Source organism: Manduca sexta, chromosome 26, assembly GCF_014839805.1.
Source record: "Manduca sexta isolate Smith_Timp_Sample1 chromosome 26, JHU_Msex_v1.0, whole genome shotgun sequence".
NCBI classification, from domain to species: domain Eukaryota; kingdom Metazoa; phylum Arthropoda; class Insecta; order Lepidoptera; family Sphingidae; genus Manduca; species Manduca sexta.
Window position 1 is genome coordinate 16,879,197 of NC_051140.1, and position 22,137 is coordinate 16,901,333.

Below are 22,137 nucleotides of genomic sequence, written 5' to 3' on the forward strand. Positions count from 1 at the left end.
TTTAACCTTATATTTGTTAGCCTGACGCGTCGGTTTATACAAACACAGCGTACTTTCGGGTGAGCGGTTTAAGCGCTTGCAACCCTTTGAAATTAAGTGACCATGCTGAGGGCAATCCACTAACGGGTTACCAAGCTCAGGAGGGTCACCGGGAGAGGATGGCGACATCAGCGATTATGGGATGAACGTATTAACTATCCGTTTACGTTATTGGTCAGCACGCGGGCCGGAACTATTAGTAATATTCAAATAAGTTTTGTTTACGTTTTTATATTAGTGTAATGGTGCGTGTCACGTTCCGTTGAATATAAACTATACCGTTCATATATTACTGCGCATGCGGACGGATATGCGAGTGACGGGCACCCCTTTTTCCGTTTTGAAAGTTATCCTTACATATTATAACACAAAGTCCCCGCTGCGTCTGTCTGGCTGAATGCGATGAACTCAAAAACTATCGCACCGATTTCGATGCAAATTGGTATGGATATAATTTAACACTTTGGGAAGGACATGGCCTATTCTTATTCCGGGAAAAATATAGCGGGACTTTTATGCATGAAAATTCTTTCATGCATACGAAACCGCGAGCAAAAGCTATTTAACAAAAATGGACCTTATTCCATGTCAATTAAGTCTCCGTCAAAGGGCTGTCTGCAGCCGTTTGACATTTGAATCAAGTGTTGAAAAGTCCGAATTGCATTCGCGCAACGAGGCTTCCGTACAAACTTGTAGGTATCTTAAAGCGCAAACTCGACAGACTTAACTGCCGTTTGATCCCTAGGCATAGTTATTACACCAACTGCAAATAATAAATTTCAAATTCAAGTTTATAATAGTAAATTAGCGCTTTTTTTTTTTATTATAAATTTTTACAGTTTTTTTTTTACGTGTGCTGCTAAATATTACTTATTGCCAAATATGCGACACGAACAGTCATGGTTTGATAACGTTGACTTACAAATTTATTAGCCTATAACTTTTGTTTGATATAAATTTCAATTTGATACCTCTATGTGCTCCTGAGAAAGATCTTGACAGACAGCCAGAGCGACTGGAACATAGGTTATTATAGGTTCCTTTTGTGGTACGTGACCCTAAAAACTAAGTTACTTTAACAACTTTAAAAACTGAAAATTAACACATATTAATTAAATTAATATTAAATCAAAATTTCATAACACGCATTGTGTAATTTAAAAAAAAAAACATCACCCAAAAATAGTCAAAGAAAACAAAACTATTAATATCCCATACAGCCACAAATGACCTCTGGCGGGAAAATAATAAATCTTTAAGAACAATGGATATGTAAACACGACAACAGGACACGATCGCCTTCACACCGACACTACGTGCTGATCATTAATATGAGTTTTCTACGCAACCGTCCGTGATATGCGACAAATTACATGTCGCTATCTATTTATTAGTTAATTAAACGGTTATAAATATAAGGCGTAGCGTAGACGCTGTGAAGTGACCGAGAAACACTATACACACGCTAAGTGCGATTAAATTGAAGGTTGCTAAAGTTGCTCAAGCAACTGTTCGGTGGTCACCCATCTGTCACAGCCACGACTAACCCATGGGTAGACTAATAGACGTTCAAGTTATTATTATTTTGTTTGATTTTTATTAATTAATATTTTCCCTTTTTTTAAATTGTTATGTACGTTAATTTTTTTTTATTTGTATCTGCGACAAAAAATAGCTTTTCTTTCTCTCAAGTGTTACTTGGCAACAAAGTGACAGCGTCAGTGTCGCATATAACGTGTCAAGTGAAAAACTTGCCAACGTCGTAATTTAAACTTTTTGGTTATGGAAGTGCTGATAGGCAGGCATAGTGCTTACAAACACATGATCGTTTCGCTCGTCTTCTAACTTTATTGTATACATATCAAAACCGAATAGTCTCCGTACGCAGCGATTGTTTTTTTTTTCTAGAAATAAATTTTAAATTGTATGTTTTTTCTTAATAACATATACTGTATAATAGATACTGCAATATTTCATAAAAGCGCAGAAATAATATTTCTCCCAAGAGCTGTAATCTTCCAATAATGTAACCACGTCTTTGAAGCGGATTGAAACGTAGAAAAAGCGGCACAAAAACATCCTCTGTATTTAAGTAATAATTTAACGTTATTTTTTATTAGTTAATGATACCGTATTCAAAATGAGTATCGGATTCAATCATCGAATAAATATGAATTTCATGACCCGATCAAAGCACGGGACTTCCCCGAGATCAAAAGTGTTGAACACATGAAGAGCTTATGAGTCAGAAAGCCTTTGAGGGCATTGTACGGTAAAGTATTTAAAATTGCCTTATCGAGGCAACTTATAAGTTATTTTACAGCTCACAAGTTACCTGGATAAGGTTTTAAAACCTCATCGCTCGCAATTTCACGCGGCAGAATACATTGAAGAAAAACAGGCAGCTATGTAGGCATTGCAATTGTGTTAACGCAGTCACGCCTGTTTATGCTCGAACAAACTGTCAAGCCGCCGCATGCTCAACTAAGCGGGTCAATGACTCGACTTTATCATATTTCTTTGAAAGTGTAATAGTCGGTCGTAAGTCCCCGCGCACGACTGCGGTCGGTCACGAAAATCGCATCATTTTTAATGACGCACAATTCGATTTCATCCCTTGTCGCACGACTTTTTAATAGTAAAGAACAAAAGGCTTAGTCAGCTATGTGATAATTTGTTAAAAGTGAGAGTAATGCGATTATATCGATACTATATACATGTACCTATACTTAAACAAAAAATGACAACCGCTATCACCGATCGCAAAAATGAACTAATAAAAACAAAATAAAAAATCCCAAGCAAATAAATTATTTGATTGACATTTGTAGATGGTTTTTTGATCAATCTGCAGATAGCAATTGGGATCATTTATTGATTTCGGCTGATCATTGCATAGTTAGGCCATATAATAACTGTTCGTTTTGACATACATATTTGATTGCGTGTAAAATTAAATATTATCTTAGGGAACATACATATATAAACAACATTCCTTACAAATTACGTGCCATTTTATATAGCCGGCTATAATTGTCAATGCATACAAGCGTAAAAATAAACGAGAGTTTAAATAAATATTGCTATGGATTTATTTAACCAGTCTCAATGTAAAGTCTATAAAGTAGAACACATATGTTTTGCATATCCAAAAGAGTTCAGTAAAGAAAACACATGTAGTTAAACATAAGAGTACGTTTCCACTGAAGCGAAGTAAGGATACGCAGAATGTGTATATCCGCACTGTTTCAATAGAAAGTCCTAGCTGAGAGACGAAATGTACAATGTATAAGATAAGCAAATAATGCAATGCTGCAGGACGTGGAGACGACATGCTCAGGAAATACACATATCCTATCCGCTTTATTTCAGTATTAACACCGAACTATTCATATAATTCCGCCATTCTCCGTATCGGTTCAGCATACTTTAATGGAAAAGCTTATATTTTGGCTTAATTTATTAAAAATGAAACAAATATAATTTTACCTATACTTGTGCTTAGGTACATTGGTGGCACCGGTGCCTGCCCTTTCGAGGCAAAGGCGTGATTTGTGATTGTCTTTTTAGTAAGCCTGTAATCGGTTTATATATATTAATACACTAAATAAATTTAATTATTACGTAAGTACAGACAAGACATATTGAATTTACCTTATGTGACAGCAAGAATTTATGTCAAATTCTTTACGTTACAAACTAGAGCAAAACATATCCTAATTCACACGTTAATTATATTCAACCGGGCTTAATTATTAAATAATGGTATATTCAAAATCTACTCGCCAGAATTAAGCGATACGACCGCCCATAAACAGTAGCAATACCATACATTATTTTGAATTACAAAGCACTGCGTTGTTTTTTTTTTATTCTCGTAACCCTCAGACATAAGGTATTAGTCTGATATTACCCTGCAATTAACACATTGACTTCGACGCCAAAACAATGAACACACCATGAGCCTTACTTATTCTCCATGCCACAAGTTATTTTGGTAGTGCGTAACAAGTACGTAACGCATCGCGTCACGTATAAGACAATAAAAATTGGCATACAGAAGACCTTTCCACACTAATTTCATGGAGATAACGTAACACGGCCATGCTACGAGATTACATTGGGATAAAGATTAAGGCCCCAGTGCAGTGCACCACGTATGGAATGTGTTGTCCCGCTCTGGGGTTTCACTACGCGACGCGAGTGAGTGAGACATTGCACATGCGATGCGACTAAAAAAAAATACAAATTTTGCGTGAACCGCATTCAACGTGTTAAGGAATAAGAATAATGGATCAAATTGTTGGTTGTATCGCTCGTTTCCATTCTTTTACAAGATCCACCTAATTTACAAGGGTGTAGGCAGGGGGGAACTGTTACACGTACAAGTTGAGTTTACAACTGTCCTAAGAACTAGATACAACATACGTTGTCACCAAACGTCTTTCGATTCCTTTCTCTAGCCTATAAGCCCAAAATTCAGAACACTCTGTTTGCTCAACCCACCATTCCTTGTGTCAAATAACCGTTACTAATATCGTGAGGAAGCTTTGCAAATCGCAAAATGCTGTATTGACGGTTTACGTAATCTAATATTGTAGTGGATAATGATAGGCGATGCTTACGAGACCACGATATTGCGAAGATCTGCGGAAATTAGATAAACATATGATCACGCCAGTATCACAAGAGTAAGCATAGACAGAGAGGTAAAACAAATGCATGGACTATTCGCTGAGCTCATGCTGTTTCATCTGTCATCATCTGGTAAATTGCGAACTTCGTGTGTATATCTTGTTTCAAACAGGCCGGCATAATTTTATCAACTGGCGAGGGATAATCTCTTGTTAGTCGACACCTTGAACTATACTCCGCTTACCGTCAAATTCAGAGGAGTTTCTTTGCTATATCCGTATAAAAAAGTGCTAATTCGAATCCTGCGCAGATCTCAGATTCACTTTGCGTTTAAACTAATTTGATTCGAATAAATAACGCGCAGTTTTATAATTCTAGTCAACAATGATGTCACAAGTTATTTACCATTTACGAGAGTAAACATGTTTTTTAAATAATAACATGGGAATTTTACAAATAAATGTCATCGATTAGAATGATGTGTTTTGATGTTATTCTTGTCGTTTCCTCATTTGAGAAATGTATCACAATTTAAATGTGCGTTCTATTTTATGTTCTTTATTCGAAAAAATAAACGTTATTTAACTTTACCAACCTAATTATTAAAGAACATCACATTAGTAACTGAGATCATAAGTAACACAGTCACGGTCCGCTGCCGTGCCAAGTAGAATTAATTGCTTAAAATATAAATTACATTGGTCTAAACAGACCGTAGATTTTTGGTCTGAATATGAATATTTATCCAATAAATCAAGTCTCGAAGGTTGAGCTACATTTGCCATAATTTTTGTAATACTCTTATAGCATGTACGCTTACACCTTTATTGAATTTAGAAGAAGAATGCAATTTATCTTAGTTATATGAACTAAGATAATGTGTTCTATAAAAACTAACTTATGTTCGCTGCTCCGCCCTCGTTAATGTTCAATAACAAGTAGACTACTTTTTATAGGTTACTTCATTACTTTTTTACAGCACTCACGGATAATGTAGCTTCCGATTAGCGTCAGAGTAGAAGTTTTAGAGATTAAAGTTTTCAAATAAAAAATAATGGAAGAGATAATAAGTACTTAATTTATGAAGCCTTAATCATAATAAAATAAAATATTGATACCAGCTACAATAATAACAATTTAAACAGTAATTCACATTAACTTGACATCGCACTAAATGTAGATATCGTCTTATCCTAAGATTTATAAATAAGGTATTACGACCATTGCACGACAGTTGCGGCGACTAGTAAAACTTTACGCGTTTTTTCCGATATAATGCGAAGGAATGGGCCGTGTGCGCCCAGTAAATACCGGTCGGAATGTGAAGTATTAACTAACTCGGTACCTTGTAGGCTTTTTACGCAATGGCGTAATAAATTGAATTCCGATGGAGTAGAGAAAAACTGATGAGCAAAATCAACACTTATGGCGATTTTTTATAGTACACTTACAATTTAAAATGCCATACAGTTTAGACCGAATCAGATATTTATAAATAGATTAGTGTCACATGCATAAGTAGATAAACATACACACACCTATGCCTTTTTATCCCTAAAGGGGTAGAATGCGCAACTAGTGCACCCTCCCTTCATGAATTTTTCGTCCCATGATGTGATAGGAGTAGAACCTTTATGTGTACAAATTATTCCAGTCTCCGCACTGATACTGAGCAAAAAAACTCAATATTAAGCAGGTTTAGATAAAAATGTAAGTAAAATTAAAATTCATAAAGCTCGGAAGGAAGCTAGGCGTTGCATACATAGTAAGGTCAACAATAGGTGCTCGGACCTCACGTACGAGCCCGACGCGTCGCTCTGCTGCCTTCCAAGACATTGACTCATGCCTCGAGTTCGTTACCATTGTTTTAACCTTTTTCGTTGAACCACCATAAAAACCAGACGATTCAAATTTAGAATTTATAAAGGCTTTAAAAGATGCATAAAAGGATGGTTCTGGGTAGCCAGATACTTATCTGTAATTTAACTTTTTTTTTAATGCGAGCACATTTTATTTATGTGATCATTCGTCGAAATTATCATGAGAAAAAGGTGGTATTTAAATCTTCGACGCGTAATTTTCCAACCATATTTTTGACACTTTTTCGGTTCCGTGCTGCATTTTTTAATACTTATAAGTTTAGTCTACTTGCTGCATATAACATACGTATACATATCGACGCAAGGGTTTAGCCATAAAGGAGTATTTATTAGACATTAAGACGACCTATAAGTATATCACTACAATGTACCTTGGGCTTATTTCTATCCTATTATGCATCTATAATGAAACTCTCATCCTGGAGAGTATAAGTATTTCGAGTCGAAAGTCGCTCACAAAATACAGCATAATAAAAAAATAATCAACAATTCACCACGACAGATGAAACGACATCGAGCAACAATTTGAAGCAATCTTCGAATGTTACCTTAGCATGTATAATGTGCAAATCGAAATATGGAACCATCATTCTGATTACAGTAGGTACGAATATTTTAAAGGTCAATGAACTTTCACATTATATCGACACATTTCGATCAACAATAATTTATAGGTTGGAGCCTGTTTTGGTAGACATTAAATCGTCTCTATAACCGGATAATTTTATCAGCCGAGCTATAAAAGTAACACGCTATTATTAAATTAATAATAGAGATACAGTGTTATTTTTGTCTTGTGTAATAAGTTAATTTACATATGTAGCAAAAATGCTTTTAATAATCAATATACCTACAACGTAATTATTTAACTCATTAAGTTAATATCAAAGTAATATCTCAGTCGAAGATCTACATTATCAAATTCCAATAAAACATTACTAAACTAAAGATAAGGTTTTAGAGATAAACACAGTCTGAGATAGAGCGGTCACATTCTCAGAAAGTTGTTAGCATGCATTAGAAACTAAACCCTAACTCGGAATGCGGCCACGGCGGCGCCAGACCCACTTTGGAGCCGCAAAATGACTACAATAAACAACAAAAAGGTTCCAACAAAACTCATAAATCGAACATTGATGCTGGCTGGTCAGTGCTAACCGAACGTATTTTAATTTGAATTTCGAATAATGCTAAGGCCAATTTATTCAACTGCAGGTATAATAGAAGATCCAAGTATATTATTGAAAAATTAATTAATTTCAAGTATTCTGTGTGGTTATCATTAGATTCCCAAAATTATAAGGTAATTAATTTTTAAATTTCGAACTTCAAAATTAAATATAATCAAACGCCACCAAATTACAATCCTTAGGTTAAAAACAAGTACTTCATTTATATTTTTTGGAAATAAAAGTTAACATTAATCATTCATAATTCAACAAACTTTCGGATATGACGTTATGCAACACAAAAACCCCGACAGGTTCATTATATGGAAGATTAGCAAGTCACAATCTTGGTTATGAAATTACTACTTTTACTACCACCGTCAGTGTCACCTCGCGATCGTATTTCAAGTAATACAAGATTGAAAACAACCCTATGAAGAACTTGTTTGCCTCGGAAACCAAGGTAAGTAGTTACCCCTGTTTGTTAACTCTGTCCATTCCAGGTGCCCCTCATTCAAGCAACAAAGAACATTTACAAGGTTAGAAGTTGGAACAAATGTTTGTATAACCTACTGAATGTTTTATCCAGGTAGATGCGTATGAGCATACAGAAAGTGGGGTTATGGATATCTACTTAGGTCTTTGAAGAAAATTTACCGATAGACACCACCACCTACAATCGGTAATGCTAAAACCACAGACTGATCAAGTGTATATATAAAACGACCATCAGCTGAATATTTCAGAATCCGGATGTTGATCAGCTGGAGATTTTCATATTTCTGGATGTAAGTAATACGCATTAATTATTCAATTTGGGGAACACAAACATGTTTGTTAATGTCCGATGTATCCCTTTATATTTTAAAGTAGAAGCGGAAAATTTATTTACTTTATTTTACGAACAATGACGTCACCGCGCCTTGGGATGACTTATCGAGGACTTTAAATGCCACAACCGTGGCAAAGAGGTACTAATTCATATGCGTCCTTGGTCAAACAATGCGCAGGATTCCACGAACTAAACATATTTATAAATTGCTACTATCAGAACACTTCAACCTTCAGAATATGTATCTTAGCTGAATTTTCAAACTAATTCACGTTAACGATGATTCTCTGAAATTATTCTTAATAACTATGATAATTGCCAGTTACAAAATATGTGAATCTGACATTATTTTTAATAAAGTTAATGGAATAACCGGTAATTTGTTGCTTTCTAACAAAATACGGGGAAAGTTCGCAATTAAACTTTAAGCACTGTCATACAAACTTCATTCTTCACTTCTTCAGTCATTAAATTCGTAATATTATGAATTTTATCCGTCATTTTAAGAGACATTGAACTTATAAATATATTACACGATAGTTGAAAAGAAAGAAACGTAACTTTCATACAATTTCAAATGTAACAGTAAACTGTTCAAAATTTAGTTTCGCGGGTAGATGTAAAAACTCTTTATCTAACGAGTGATACTTAAGACAATGTCTTATCGAAAAACGTGAATATTCATCACGTTTCATGAGATCAGATATGGTTTTATGTTTTATTACACGTATCAATTGAAACAATAACCCAAGTTTGAACTTCGTAGGGAATTTGTCAGAGCTTATCCTGCTTGCGCCATTGAGATAGTACTAATATTATTTAATACTAGATCATGTGCCTTAATTACTTCCAACCCTTTTGTTTTACAAGCCACATGTCTAACACGTTACAAATATCGTCTAACATAACAGTGTCAACATACCTGCTGAACGAACCAACGGGACTCCGCGCGAACAACACAAACGGACCAACACAAATCACTCAACACAACAATTACAACGCGTCTCGCACAAACAACACCAAAACTATTGAAACATGTTATATTTTAATTCAAAATTCGAATATTCGTTCGATATATTTCGATATTTGAATGTTACGACGAGACGATTTATGTACAGCGGCTGTGCGACTGCGCGATACCTGAGTCAGTGACACTGCGCATGTATCCCCCACTCTTTCTGTCTCATGTTACTTTCGTTAGTTGGAAAAGGATGTAAGATGTTGGAATGCAAGATGAATAGTGATGTGTGGGCGTCTCATAAGCATAGCAGGTTTCGCTATAGGTGCAAAAGAGAGAGAGCTAATGTTTAGCCTTTTGAGGTTCATGGAGAATTTGTGCGCCGACGACGATGCGTTGGAAATATGTGGAAAAATGAGGCTTTCATTGTTAAGGCTAAGCGATATATTATAGTGTTTACTTTGCATGTATCATATTTCATGGCATTTTATTGACTTTGTATGACTATGAGTGTAACATTAATATGTAATAAATAATTAAATGTAAAATTTAGTATAAAATATAATTAAGTGAAGGCATCGTGTGACTTTAAAAAAAATAATATGGCAGTAGAAAAATAATATTGCACTACAAATTATTTTTTATCTTTGACAGGAACACATAAAAAATATATATGTTTTTAAAAATATTAAACTTAAATATTAAAATGTATTATGTTATTATAATGTACAAGTATACAAGTATATAAGCGCTGTTAGAAATATATTTTTATAAAAAACTTATAAATCTTTTGAATTTATTTTATACTGATTATCCAGTTCTTTTTATTGTTTTTGTAAAATTATTTAAAATTAAAAATAATTTTATCCATCTCCTTAACAGCCACCATCAATATCAACCACACAAATATCTATCTTAATTAATTGAAATACAGTACAAAATCCAACATCAAGAAATCATTGAATAAATGTAGTACAACCACGATTCTGAAGATAGTTCTAAATACAGCTGGCAACGTCGCATTCAGCCACATTCAGCACGAAGTTGTACACAAATGAATTAGTTTGCAATAAGTTGTCAACGTAGGGGCTGTGTCACTCTCATCAGCGTTTGTTATTATTTTTATGGAATATATTGATAATTTGATTACAATTTGAGAAATTTTACAAATAAATATGATCGGCAGTGATTATACTTTGGAGTTGTGTAATGTTTTTCATTCTGGGCAGGTGAGTTTATATAAAACAATAGTTGGATACAATAAATTGCGCTGTGTGCAGCCTACTGAGCCTAGGTGCCAAACAAAATAGTTGGCATCAAATTGATACATATAAATTAAAAAAGTGACAAAAAATGTTGAAATAAATATATTAGTATAGAATGTATTCAAAATTACCCACAATTGAATTATTTAAGATCCAGAAACAATAAGTCAACTGTAAAACAATTGGTAAATATAAATATAATTTTTTTTTTAAATTAAACTGGTTATCAAATTAAAATTGTCTTTGATGGATGCAATATTTGAAGTTAATAGTAAAGACTCATGCGTATGCGCTTGCGCATGTCTAGATATGGGTGAATTTCTTTATATTAAGATTTGTTTAAATTAAGACATAATATTTAGCTTCAGCACAACAATGTGTTACTGTCAAGTAACTAGCAGACAATCTAGACGCAGTATCATTAAATTTTGTACCAAAGTGTTTATTGTTCTTAATGGTTAAACCTGTATTATAATGTAATGGTTTTACTTTAGTGAACTATTTTTTTAATATTGAAATCATAATGAAGTTATGGGTTCCCAATTAGAATAATGTAATATTATTTTAATAATTTAAAAAACTATCTCGAAGAAGTTTATTTAAGTTGTAAACTTGCGAACCCGTTGAAGTCTTTTACTCTAAGAACTAGAAGAGCCAAACTGTCAAAACCACTTACAATTTTTGTAAATCTTTATTTTTATATTATTATATCAATATATATCATTTAAATTATATAATAGAGATAAATTTGAATATGCAGATCAATATTATTACAAAGCTCTAGTAGAATGCAGAGTCGAGATTTGGTATTTTAAAATGCGAACATTTTATTCGAAACATCGAAATACCTTTGGTTGCAGGTGGAACCGGGTAGTTTTTTCCAGCGTCTCACAGGTGGAGTCAAGACAGGTGTCATCCTTAAGGATGTCTCCTTCACGACATACAGCGGAGAGGTCACGGCCATACTGGGATCAAAAGGTAATAACCGAATGTGATCTAACTAAGGGCCTATTTCACAAGTTTCAAGTAAAATTATTTGAAAGTTATCATATTCAACAGCTTATGTAGATACACTTATGTCTTTAGGGGTCTTTATAGTACTTATATTTATGTACTACTTAAATTATTACGCCACACGTTAAAAGGGAGAGGGGGTCAACTGAGTGTGACATTATGTGACAAAGGAGCAAGGGGTCATAAGTTCCGTGACGTCACATGTCGAATCTAAAGTATTAAATATTAACTGCAAAATGAACAAATTTAAAAACTATTGTATCGCTGTCTTAAGATCATTTATTTTCTTGATGATTTTTGCTGGCATCGAGCGCCTCGCCGCACTACAGGTTCGCTTGTCGACGTCGCGTCGCGTCGCTCGCATTTAAGCCAAAGTTCGCCCGCCGCGGCGCGATTTTATGTTCATTTTATAAAAAAAAGAAATCGCTAATTCTGGGACTTCAGTTTTCATTTTTTTAATACTAGAAGTAAAACATCACATGGGGGTTCCATAAATGAACACCTGTAGACAAGGACACGAAACATCTCGTCGTAAGAAGTAATTTATGGATAATGTGAGAGCATAGATTAGAGAGTGACTTTTGTATTTGGTCGCCCATACATTTATATGGCGGGTAGCATTTACTGTAAAGTTGTGAATAGGCCCTTAGTGAAATTGATTCATATAACTACATTTAAAACCAAATTACACTTGAAATTTCGATTCCTCAGTTCAAGACAAATTCAAATCAAATATATGTAAGCTCTTCTTTCAACCCAATTTGGTGAAAATTAATTAAGAACAAACTATTTACAAACATTCGCGACTAATCTCCGGACGCTACTCAATTCTCGATTTAGGTCAGAATAACGTAGATTGAACGGTACGTAGCCGACCGTAAATGCACCACTACCGCTACTCTGACCACTCGTCTGGCTTTCGATGTAACCGGCGCTGCGTCATGCGACCATTGTGTTGAAATGAACTTCGTGGAACAAAATTAATTTGTCAATAGCAATGGATTATGCTACTGCGCAAGTTTTCTAAACTGATAGGAATTTAATGAGACTGTGTGTATAAAGTAGGTTACTATCATGGTTCTGCCCGCATATCAATCTTTTTCTGGGATAGTAATAATCAAATCTGGCTTGCATTATGCAGGAAAAGCAGGTGAAGCTCCCTATAACTGAAAGATATTGAATGCCCGCATAACTCAAATAGTCAACACAATTTTTAGTTTTAACTACACTACAATCATAATAAAATATAATTAGATTTTTATGTTTCTTTGGATACCATTTGCAATCTCTTCAGTTCTCGATCAATAAAATTCGTTTAAAACTAAAATTAAGTTAAAATTTGAGGACAACGTTGTGGGTTTCACATTTATTATTCATGTTGTTAACATGTATTTGATTTAATATAAATTGTGTAACTGTCTGTTGTTCCCAGATTAATAAATAAATAAATAACAATATTTTTCTGAGATAGTAATAATCAAAAGTAGCCCACATTATTCAGGCCCAGTGAAGTTACCTATCACTGAGATATTTCTGCAATTCTAATCTGTCGAAATTGGTCTAAAGTTCCAAAGATAATCCCCGTAAAGCTTTAAAAACTTACAAACATTATAATAATAGTTTTAACTATTATTGTAACTATTTTAATGTTCTGATTTTCCCAAGAAAATCTACATAATGTCTACATAAATATATACTTATCCTCCATCCCTAATAGGAAGTGGCAAGCGCGCGCTCCTCGACGTGATAGCACGTCGAGTGCCATCCAAAGGTCATATACTGCTGGAAGGTGTGCCGTTAGAGGAAGAGCAATTCAACAACACATGCGCCCTGGTCCGACACTCCACGCGTCTGCTGCCTGGCCTGAGTGTACAGCAGACGCTAGGGTTGTCCCTCACGAAGGTAATATTGTATATAAGAACAAAACATGGTGCTAATTTGTCTAGTCGTTAGTAAACTATTTGCTGGTGAAAATAGAGGACAATTAATATAGACTATATGCAGAGAAATCCACTGATGTGTCCAACAAAACACTATGAGTGCCTTAATTTACTTAAGGCAATTAACCTTAATTACGGTGCTTTAATAATAAAGAGCCTTGACCAACATCTTCGGAAGAGCATTGTGAAGAGACTTTGAATCCCTAAACGCCGGTGTCCTGGGTTTTGACCTTTGCCATCGGAGGGTCATTAATTTTTTTATATTTTTATATGTATGGTTTTTTTAAATATACAATCTAAAAATGTAAAAAAAATAAAATAAAGAGAATTGACAATGTTATATTAAATATAAATTATAATCAAAATTATTAATTCCAGATTTCAGGATATTTGAAGTCGTCAAAAGTGAAGCAGGTTATGGCTGATTTGGCTTTATCACAGGTAAATATAACATTTATATTATTATTTGCCTTAGATTACGAGTATTTTATGGTTTTGATCGGTAATTTATTTTTGAACTTGAATTTTTTATTAATAAAATATATATATGCACAGGTTGCTCACAAATGCGTCACAAACTTAACAAAGAGCGAATACAGAAGATTGATAATAGGAGTACAACTTATTAGAGATCCGAGTAAGTAATAATTTTTGATAAACATAAACTTGTAACAGCTGCACTGTTCCTACTTCAGTTGTCCTTTAACGGATTATTTAAAACATAAGCTTTTACTAAAAACACCGACAACAAACAAGTTTAGGAAACTATATTATGGATCTAAATTAACAGAATCTATGCTTTCGCCTGTACGTACCTTATAAGAAATTGACATCAAAACCAAATAAATTGTAGATTATTGTTCCGGAAAGTTTGTGGTAATTGATTGGCATTACGCTTTTGCATTAACTAGTTTTATACTTTCAGTAATATTGTTGCTGGACGAACCGACATGGGACTTAGATCCACTGAACACATATCTCGTAATATCAATTCTATCGAACGCTGCGAAGAAATACGGGACGGCTATCGTACTCACCATGGAGAAACCTAGATCAGGTAACATAATAATATCCATTTTAATTAACTTTATCCACTTTTAGACGTAAGAAGATCTACGCTGTTTAATTCGTGAATGCACTAATAAGTTTCCCTTCATTTTTTCAGTTTTAAATTTAGTTAGTAAGATTGCCGAAAACCCAATTAACCTTCCTTCCCAACACCAATACCTATACAATTCCCTTAAAAGTCTCCAATGTTTCATATTATTCCTTTTTCTATAAAACAAAGATCGATAGTATCTATCACATTCATTTTATTTGAAAATTCGATAAGAATGAATCCGTTGTCTACACTAATCCTTACTGCTTTATCTCCATTTATTATGTTCTAGATGTGTTCCCATTCCTGGATCGAGTGGTATACCTATGCCTTGGCGATGTCGTTTACGCTGGTCCTACGAGGAATTTACTGGACTATTTTGGCAGCATCGGATTCCCCTGTCCCCAGTTGGAAAACCCTTTGATGTATTATTGTAAGTTTAAAACAAATTATTTTAGTTTCATTAAAAACTATAGGTAACTTTATAAATCATCATTGACGATGCGCAACACAACTGTTATACTTAATCTGATATATTTTATGCACGGTGGTTCGTAGTCACTTATGCAAGTCACATGATGTTAATTTTGAATCTTGTATTACAGTATGTCTATCAACGGTTGACCGAAGATCTAGAGAACGCTTCATAGAATCCAACCATCAGATAGCAGCATTAGTTGAGAAGTTCAAACACGAAGGACAAGGCATAATGCAAGGCAACCTGCACGAAAACAGCCGAATTATAAATCCAAATAAAATTCAAATGAATTATGGAAAACCCAATGGATTTAAAGTTATCTGGATGCTCTACGTGTAAGTTTAAACTGTGACATGTATCTTGAATTTATTATGCAGACCATACCAGATCCAATGATGCTTTATGCATAAATTCAGTAACTAAAATAGTTAAAACGTACATTCGTCTCTAAAAACTACAGTGTGAAAAAAAATAATATGTCAATTTGCTATTTAAATACAGTATGAAAAAAAAATCTTGCGATATAATATATGATTTTCACAATGGTGTTTGGGCCTCATACATATCTATACTATTATATAAAGCTGAAGAGTTCGTTTGTTTGTTTGTTTGAACGCGCTAATCTCAGGAACTACCGGTCCAAACTGAAAAATTATTTTTGCGTTGGATAGCCCTTTGTTCGTGGAGTGCTATAGGCTATATATCATCACGCTATACCCAATAGGAGCGGAGCAGTAATGGCTAATCTCAGGAACTACCGGTCCGAACTGAAAAATTCTTTTTGCGTTGGATAGCCCTTTGTTCGTGAAGTTCTATAGGCTATATATCATCACGCTATACCCAATAGGAGCGGAGCAGTAATAGCTAATCTCGGGAACTACCGAACCAAACTGAAAAATTCTTTTTGTGTTGAATAGCCCTTTGTTTGTGGAGTGCTCTAAGTTATATATCATCACGCTATGACTAATAGGAGCGGAGCAGTAATGGCTAATCTCAGGAACTACCGATTTGAACTGAAAAAATATTTTTGTGTTGAATAGCCCTTTGTTTGTGGAGTGCTCTAAGTTATATATCATCACGCTATGACCAATAGGAGCGGAGCAGTAATGGCTAATCTCAGGAACTACCAGTTTGAACTGAAAAATTTGTTTTGTGTTGGATAGCCCTTTATTTGTGGAGTGATATAGGCCATATATCATCACGCTATGACCAATAGGAGCGGAGCAGTAATGAAACATGTTGCAAAAACGGGGACAATTTATTCGTTTTGACAGCTTCTGTTGCGTGTGCGGTTAAAGTTATGCAACAATGATGTATGACGGGATTGTTCCTCTTACAAAGTTCTAAAAAATATATTATAAAACAAAGTCCCCCGCTGCATCTGTCTGCCTGAACGTGTTAAACTCAAAAACTACCCAACGTATTAAGAGGAAATTTAGTATGGAGACAGTTTGGGACCCTGGGAAGAACATAGGCTCCCGGGAAACTACTACTTTTATAACGGTAAACTTTAGCCTGAAAAACTTTATAACGCGAGTGGAGCCGCGGGCAAAAGCTAGTTATATATATAAAGTGATAAAAATTATGCACACGAGAAATAATATGAATAAAATGTGCCTTAGGATAATGATAAAAATAATTATTTTGAAATCTTTTGCAGACGGACATTGGCGTCGATATTTAACTTGAAGAAACATGGCATTAAGCAAATGTTTATGAGATTACTATGCCTTCCGATATATTTCTTTATTCTTTGGGCATTTTACAACGAAGCCAAGGTAAAATCCGGCTGGAAGGACCACTTAATTATAAATTTTTCCGCACTTACTAATGATTTTTGTTTTGCAGGACTTCCAACGAGCCTTTATAACGAAAAGTGGTTTAATATTTAACGCTATAGTAGGAACCTATTTCATCAGCATTATGAATACGATATGTTTATGTAAGTAAATACGTATTGATGGATATCGTTACTAAGTAAAAAAAAATCCTTTCTAGACTAAGTATTCATAGTATGCTTAATATACTATGTTACTTTGCAGATGGGCCTTACAGAACTCGTTACTACGAAGAGTCTCAAGAAGGTCTTTACAGCGGCGCCAGTTTACTTTTATCATGGAATTTAGTATCTCTACCGTTTTCCTTCATAAGCGCATTTGCTTCGGCAGCCATTATTTACCCGTAAGTAATATACATTTTTGTTACTCTCCCAAAAATTACCTTAACCAACTTCGTTGCCTACTAACAAGCAAAAGGCGAGGATCGAACGATTATACTTCGAATCTATCGATTTATGTAATGAAAGTATTATTAGTCCAATATTCTAACTTACATGTCATTTACCTTAGAATCTAATGCATTTCCATAAAGTATCCCTCACTTAGTTTATACTGCTGTAATTATGTTCTCTCAGTGCTTTATCTAGTCAGCATTTAGATAATGTTTCCAAAGTAGTCACATTTATATTGTCCAGAATCCTAGGGGACATAACAGAGAGCATCGACTACGTTTACTTCTCACTAGTGCTGTGGTCCTGTTACATCTACGCGGAACAGCAAACCATGTCGGTGATGATGTTCGTCAAGAATGGACTGATAGCGGCCATCGTTAACATTTACATCACTTGCATCTACGTTATGCTCGCTAGCGGTGTTTTGAGGTAATGTCTATTCTTGTTTTATTTACTTGTGGTAGATATATGCGATTTTGAAAAAAAATGTATAGCTATTTGCCAAACTGCGCGTGGCGTTTGCGTGTATTATTAGTATGCGCTTGCGCCACCATTCTGTTTTTGGGTGACAAGTCCGAAAGCCCTACAAATGACATTTATCTAAAAGAGTTATATTTACACGAAACGGAACTCTTTATAAAACCTCGTGTTATTTAGAAATAATTAATTTTGAATCAAAAATGTATCATCACTCGCTTATAATTACTCTTAAATTCTCTTTTTATTAAATATTTACGATTGTTCCAGGTCCTACAAAGGCTTTGAAGACTGGTTGTACTACCTTACATACGTCACACAAACGCGTTACGCATCCATCTTCCTTCACAGAAACATCTTCAAACAACCTACGTTCAATATCCTCCCATACAACGAATTCGAGAACTGTACCTTCATCACCAACCTCATACAAACATCATCCAATGCGAATTTGAACTCTAACGCCAACTGCAGATATGCCAGCGGTAAAGCTTTCCTGACAGAGCGCTTTGGATCAAAGAATTTCAACGGAGATATTTACCAATCAGGAGATTTCAATCTGAATTTCAACTTGGGATTATCGTTCGCATTTTCTTTGGGAATAATGGTGTTTAACAAGTTCTTGTATCTGATGCCGCTGCCAAATTATATTACGGATAAGTTTAGAGAATAGATTTTTGATTGTATCTCATGTTCTAATATTAAACGTATTGATTTATATTACTTAAACAGATTTTCTATTGAACTACTTTATCCTTGACTTTTATGCTTTAAAAGTATTCTTTGAGTATTTAAAACAGTAAAAACTTTCCCCAAATATCTTTAACAGATTGTTATAAAATGTTCAGTTGATTGTAACAATCCAGCAAGAATCAATCATATTCCAACATAAAATGGCAATTAGCAGGAAAATTACGAAACATTTATTTATTAAAATAAATTGTATTTTAATTGATCCTTAACCCCTAGCTCACAAATAGTTCACCATTACTAAATATAAACACGAGCACATCCTTGTCCTTAAATTCACGAAATTGTAAAGTCCTCGATAACTTTTGGATATGCATAGAGCACCGCACTGTCAGAAGGAGCTTCATTGTCACTCTCGGCTGGGACGCACGCGGTCCCATCCTCTGCAATAAAAAAAATAATAAATAATACTAACCTTTTTAACACGCTTTTATTAGCTTGGGTTGTATGTATGTAACGGAATCTTTGAGCTCAATTTTCACCAATTTCCAGAAATCTGATTAATTTGAAACTTTACACATGTATCAAGGACCGATGACAATGCAATAATTTGATAAGAGTTTCCCATTATCCTTATTAGGACCGCCAGGATTAATAAATTCTTTTATAGATCCGCTGTGAAAGAGTAAAAGAGATAGAGCTAGCGCGCGATCTGCGCATGCCTGCGGTTTCGGACGAACAACCCCATGCAACAGTGAAGTTAAATGAAATGATTAGATTACGAAATGACTCATAAGACATTTCAATACCATATGTCTACAAAAAACTAATTGATAAATCAAACTAAAAAATGAAAAATAAATAATAGTTTAAAAAAACTAAAAAAACACGCTTTTATTGCTAATCGAACTAAAAAGGAGAAAATAATTTCTAAGTACAAAGAATTTATATTACAGTAGTAGAAGGTTGAAGGATCAATCATAATTAGTACCTCAAAATAAAATTATAATAAACTTGAAGTTATTTACAGAATAATTTAACTCAGAGTAAAAAGCGTTGGCAATTGGTGAATATCAAATATGTTAACTTTCCTCAACTTCAGCAACTTCTGTATAATTACTTTCTTGCTCTCATGATATTTCACTGGCAGAATGATGAATCAATTATAGTAAGTATAGTATTTTATTTGCCATAGATAAAGTTCTAACTACTTCATAGATTTATTGGACTACATACTAATTACAATTAATATACTGGCTGATCAAATATCTCACCTCCATATAACACAATGGTCTTATTTAATTTGTTGATGGTGACCTGTAACCAGAAAATTCTTTACTACAATATATTTGCAGTTAAACTAATTGTAACAAATGGATACCAGCTGTTAACAATATGCCAACTCAATTATATACATTTTATGGCAGAGATGTTTAAAGATAAAAAATATGATAACTTTCCTAACATTATAATTCATAAACTTTTGATTTTAACTGACTTTTCAGATGATCAATAACTCAGCCCCCCTTCTGTGGCCAAGAAGGCTGTAAAGTCTTCAAAATGTTGGGAGAGAAGTATAATATTTTTACATTATAACCACAATAAAATCTGCAAAATAGTTTTATTTCAATGTCTATCATCGGTGTAAACATAAAAAATCATTAGTTCTGGATTAGTGTGACTTTACTGTAATCACATTTGCATTGAAACAGAAACTGGCCAAAAATAAACTTAGCATACTGTCAATCGCTGGTACCAAAACATATTACACATAATATATCTTCAGAGCTAGCTTTATAATAAATTAATTTATTCATATGTTTATATGGGTATAATAATTGTAAACAAAATTGGACTAGAAAACAAAATAATATATGATAGTTTGTTTTATTTGTTTTAATGGGCTAATTTCCAGAACGAGTCTAATTCTGAATTCTTTTACTAACAGTATATTCTACTTTCTGTTGATTCCTGAGTGCTGTAGGCTTCTTTTTAAAATTATTTTTACAATAATATTGATTTGTTTATACTCACAGGTGATAATACTATTTCTCTATATTTTTTCAAATACAATCTTAAAGGTTCCACATAATTGTCAAATCCCAATGCATTCATGGCGAAGAGAACATCTTCACCATTAATGGTCTTTCTTTTCTCCGTCTGACACCGATCACTGGCTTCACTTGTTACAAATGATATAAACTCTGATATGCATTCTTGCATACATTCTCTTGCATCTTTAGCTATCTAAAATGTTGAATTCAAATCTTAATGTGACTAGTAGTGGTTCTTCAATACAAGCAGAGCATGACTAGATTTCATTACTGTTAGTATATGTGTTTTAAATGCCAGTTTATTTACTGTTTTAAAAAATATTTTCGCTGTAATAGCAAACTATAAAGTATGTGATTTCAATGATTATTATCGACAAAAAATAAAATCTTGCTATACTGTTTGAATTGCATATCTTCATTGAGTATGGGTACCATTGCAAGTGACCATTATATTCAATCTAGTATAAAGTATTCTAGATGATGGGTTATCACCCTACATCTAAACTATTAATGTATCAGCAAATAAGCAGGTTACAATGTAGTGGCTAATGTTATTATAGACGGGATTACTTTTATCATTGATTCTAGTTATTAAAATTCTTATTTATACAAGCTTTATGCACCTCAAGTAAATAGGTTTCTTATTTCACAGTTTTAATACTTTGGAATACAACATTTCATATTGTCAAATAAAAAACGTACCTTTGCATTATCTGGAATAGCCCGCTTCATAATTTTGGCAATATTGGCAATAGGTAAAAATCTATCTTGCTCTCTGAGGGGTGCATTCTTACTTCCCGAATCAGAATTGTTTTCATCCTCTGAAACAATTAACGATTATTCCATCTAACATTTACTTACGCAGTAGGAATAGTCAATAACTTGTGCTAACTGTTTACCTAGTACATCGTCGGAATTCACGACATACGTCTCATCATCAACCAAAAACCCATTGCCTAATCTCACCAAATCAGTTCCAATATCATCGCCTTCCATAGTTCAACATCAAATTGCTGGCGCTAGGTTATAAATTTTCCAGAAACTTTATAACCTTTCTCTACAATTTACCTGCAGGTTTCTAACAATTGTAATTTAAGATTTTATTTAGTATCAAAAATGTTGAATTATTTTATAGTAAATGTTTACGAGTCAATTCACAGACATCACAAATTTGTCAAAAATTGTCACACCAGAGATTAAAGACGAAAAAAAAAAAGTTTCTTAGTTCATAAGCAATGTAGAGTGGGCACAGATAGGCAATCAAGGTAATGAATAATCGACTATTTCAATAGCGAACTTTAATGTTTCTAACGCTTTTTAAATCAACTTTACAAATGGGTTTTTGGGAAAAACACAAAACTTATAAATATACATAGT

At 33.8% G+C, this 22,137-nt stretch overlaps 3 protein-coding genes across 4 annotated transcripts in view; 1 reads left to right on the forward strand and 2 right to left on the reverse strand.

Moving 5' to 3' along the window:
* Positions 1–9,707, reverse strand: part of LOC115452770 (ATP-binding cassette sub-family G member 8) — a 77,733-nt gene extending 68,026 nt beyond the window's left edge. Inside the window, exon 1 of the mRNA XM_037443448.1 lies at positions 9,478–9,707. The gene's annotated coding sequence lies outside the window, so the exon portion shown is untranslated. The remainder of the gene's footprint in view (positions 1–9,477) is intronic.
* Positions 9,708–10,578: 871 nt separating this feature from the next.
* LOC115450487 (ATP-binding cassette sub-family G member 5) lies at positions 10,579–18,745 on the forward strand. Its single transcript, XM_037443033.1, has 13 exons — positions 10,579–10,742; positions 11,639–11,756; positions 13,510–13,694; positions 14,111–14,173; positions 14,288–14,369; positions 14,658–14,789; positions 15,124–15,264; positions 15,437–15,644; positions 16,970–17,087; positions 17,158–17,251; positions 17,352–17,490; positions 17,783–17,968; positions 18,287–18,745. The coding sequence occupies exons 1-13, from the start codon at positions 10,689–10,691 to the stop codon at positions 18,687–18,689; spliced, it is 1,923 nt and encodes a 640-aa protein (XP_037298930.1). The 5' UTR covers positions 10,579–10,688; the 3' UTR covers positions 18,690–18,745.
* Positions 18,746–18,916: 171 nt separating this feature from the next.
* LOC115450490 (transcriptional activator hap3) lies at positions 18,917–21,971 on the reverse strand. 2 transcript variants are annotated; one of them, XM_030178518.2, is made up of 5 exons: positions 21,660–21,971; positions 21,463–21,581; positions 20,741–20,953; positions 19,981–20,023; positions 18,917–19,149 (listed from the first exon to the last, which is right to left on the reverse strand). In XM_030178518.2, exons 1-5 carry the CDS (start codon positions 21,754–21,756, stop codon positions 19,043–19,045), a joined length of 579 nt encoding a protein of 192 aa, XP_030034378.1. In that variant the 5' UTR covers positions 21,757–21,971; the 3' UTR covers positions 18,917–19,042. The 2 variants fall into 2 exon arrangements, with proteins under 2 accessions (XP_030034378.1, XP_030034379.1); XM_030178519.2 differs by having other exon boundaries at positions 19,981–20,039.
* Between the last annotated feature and the right edge of the window lie 166 nt (positions 21,972–22,137).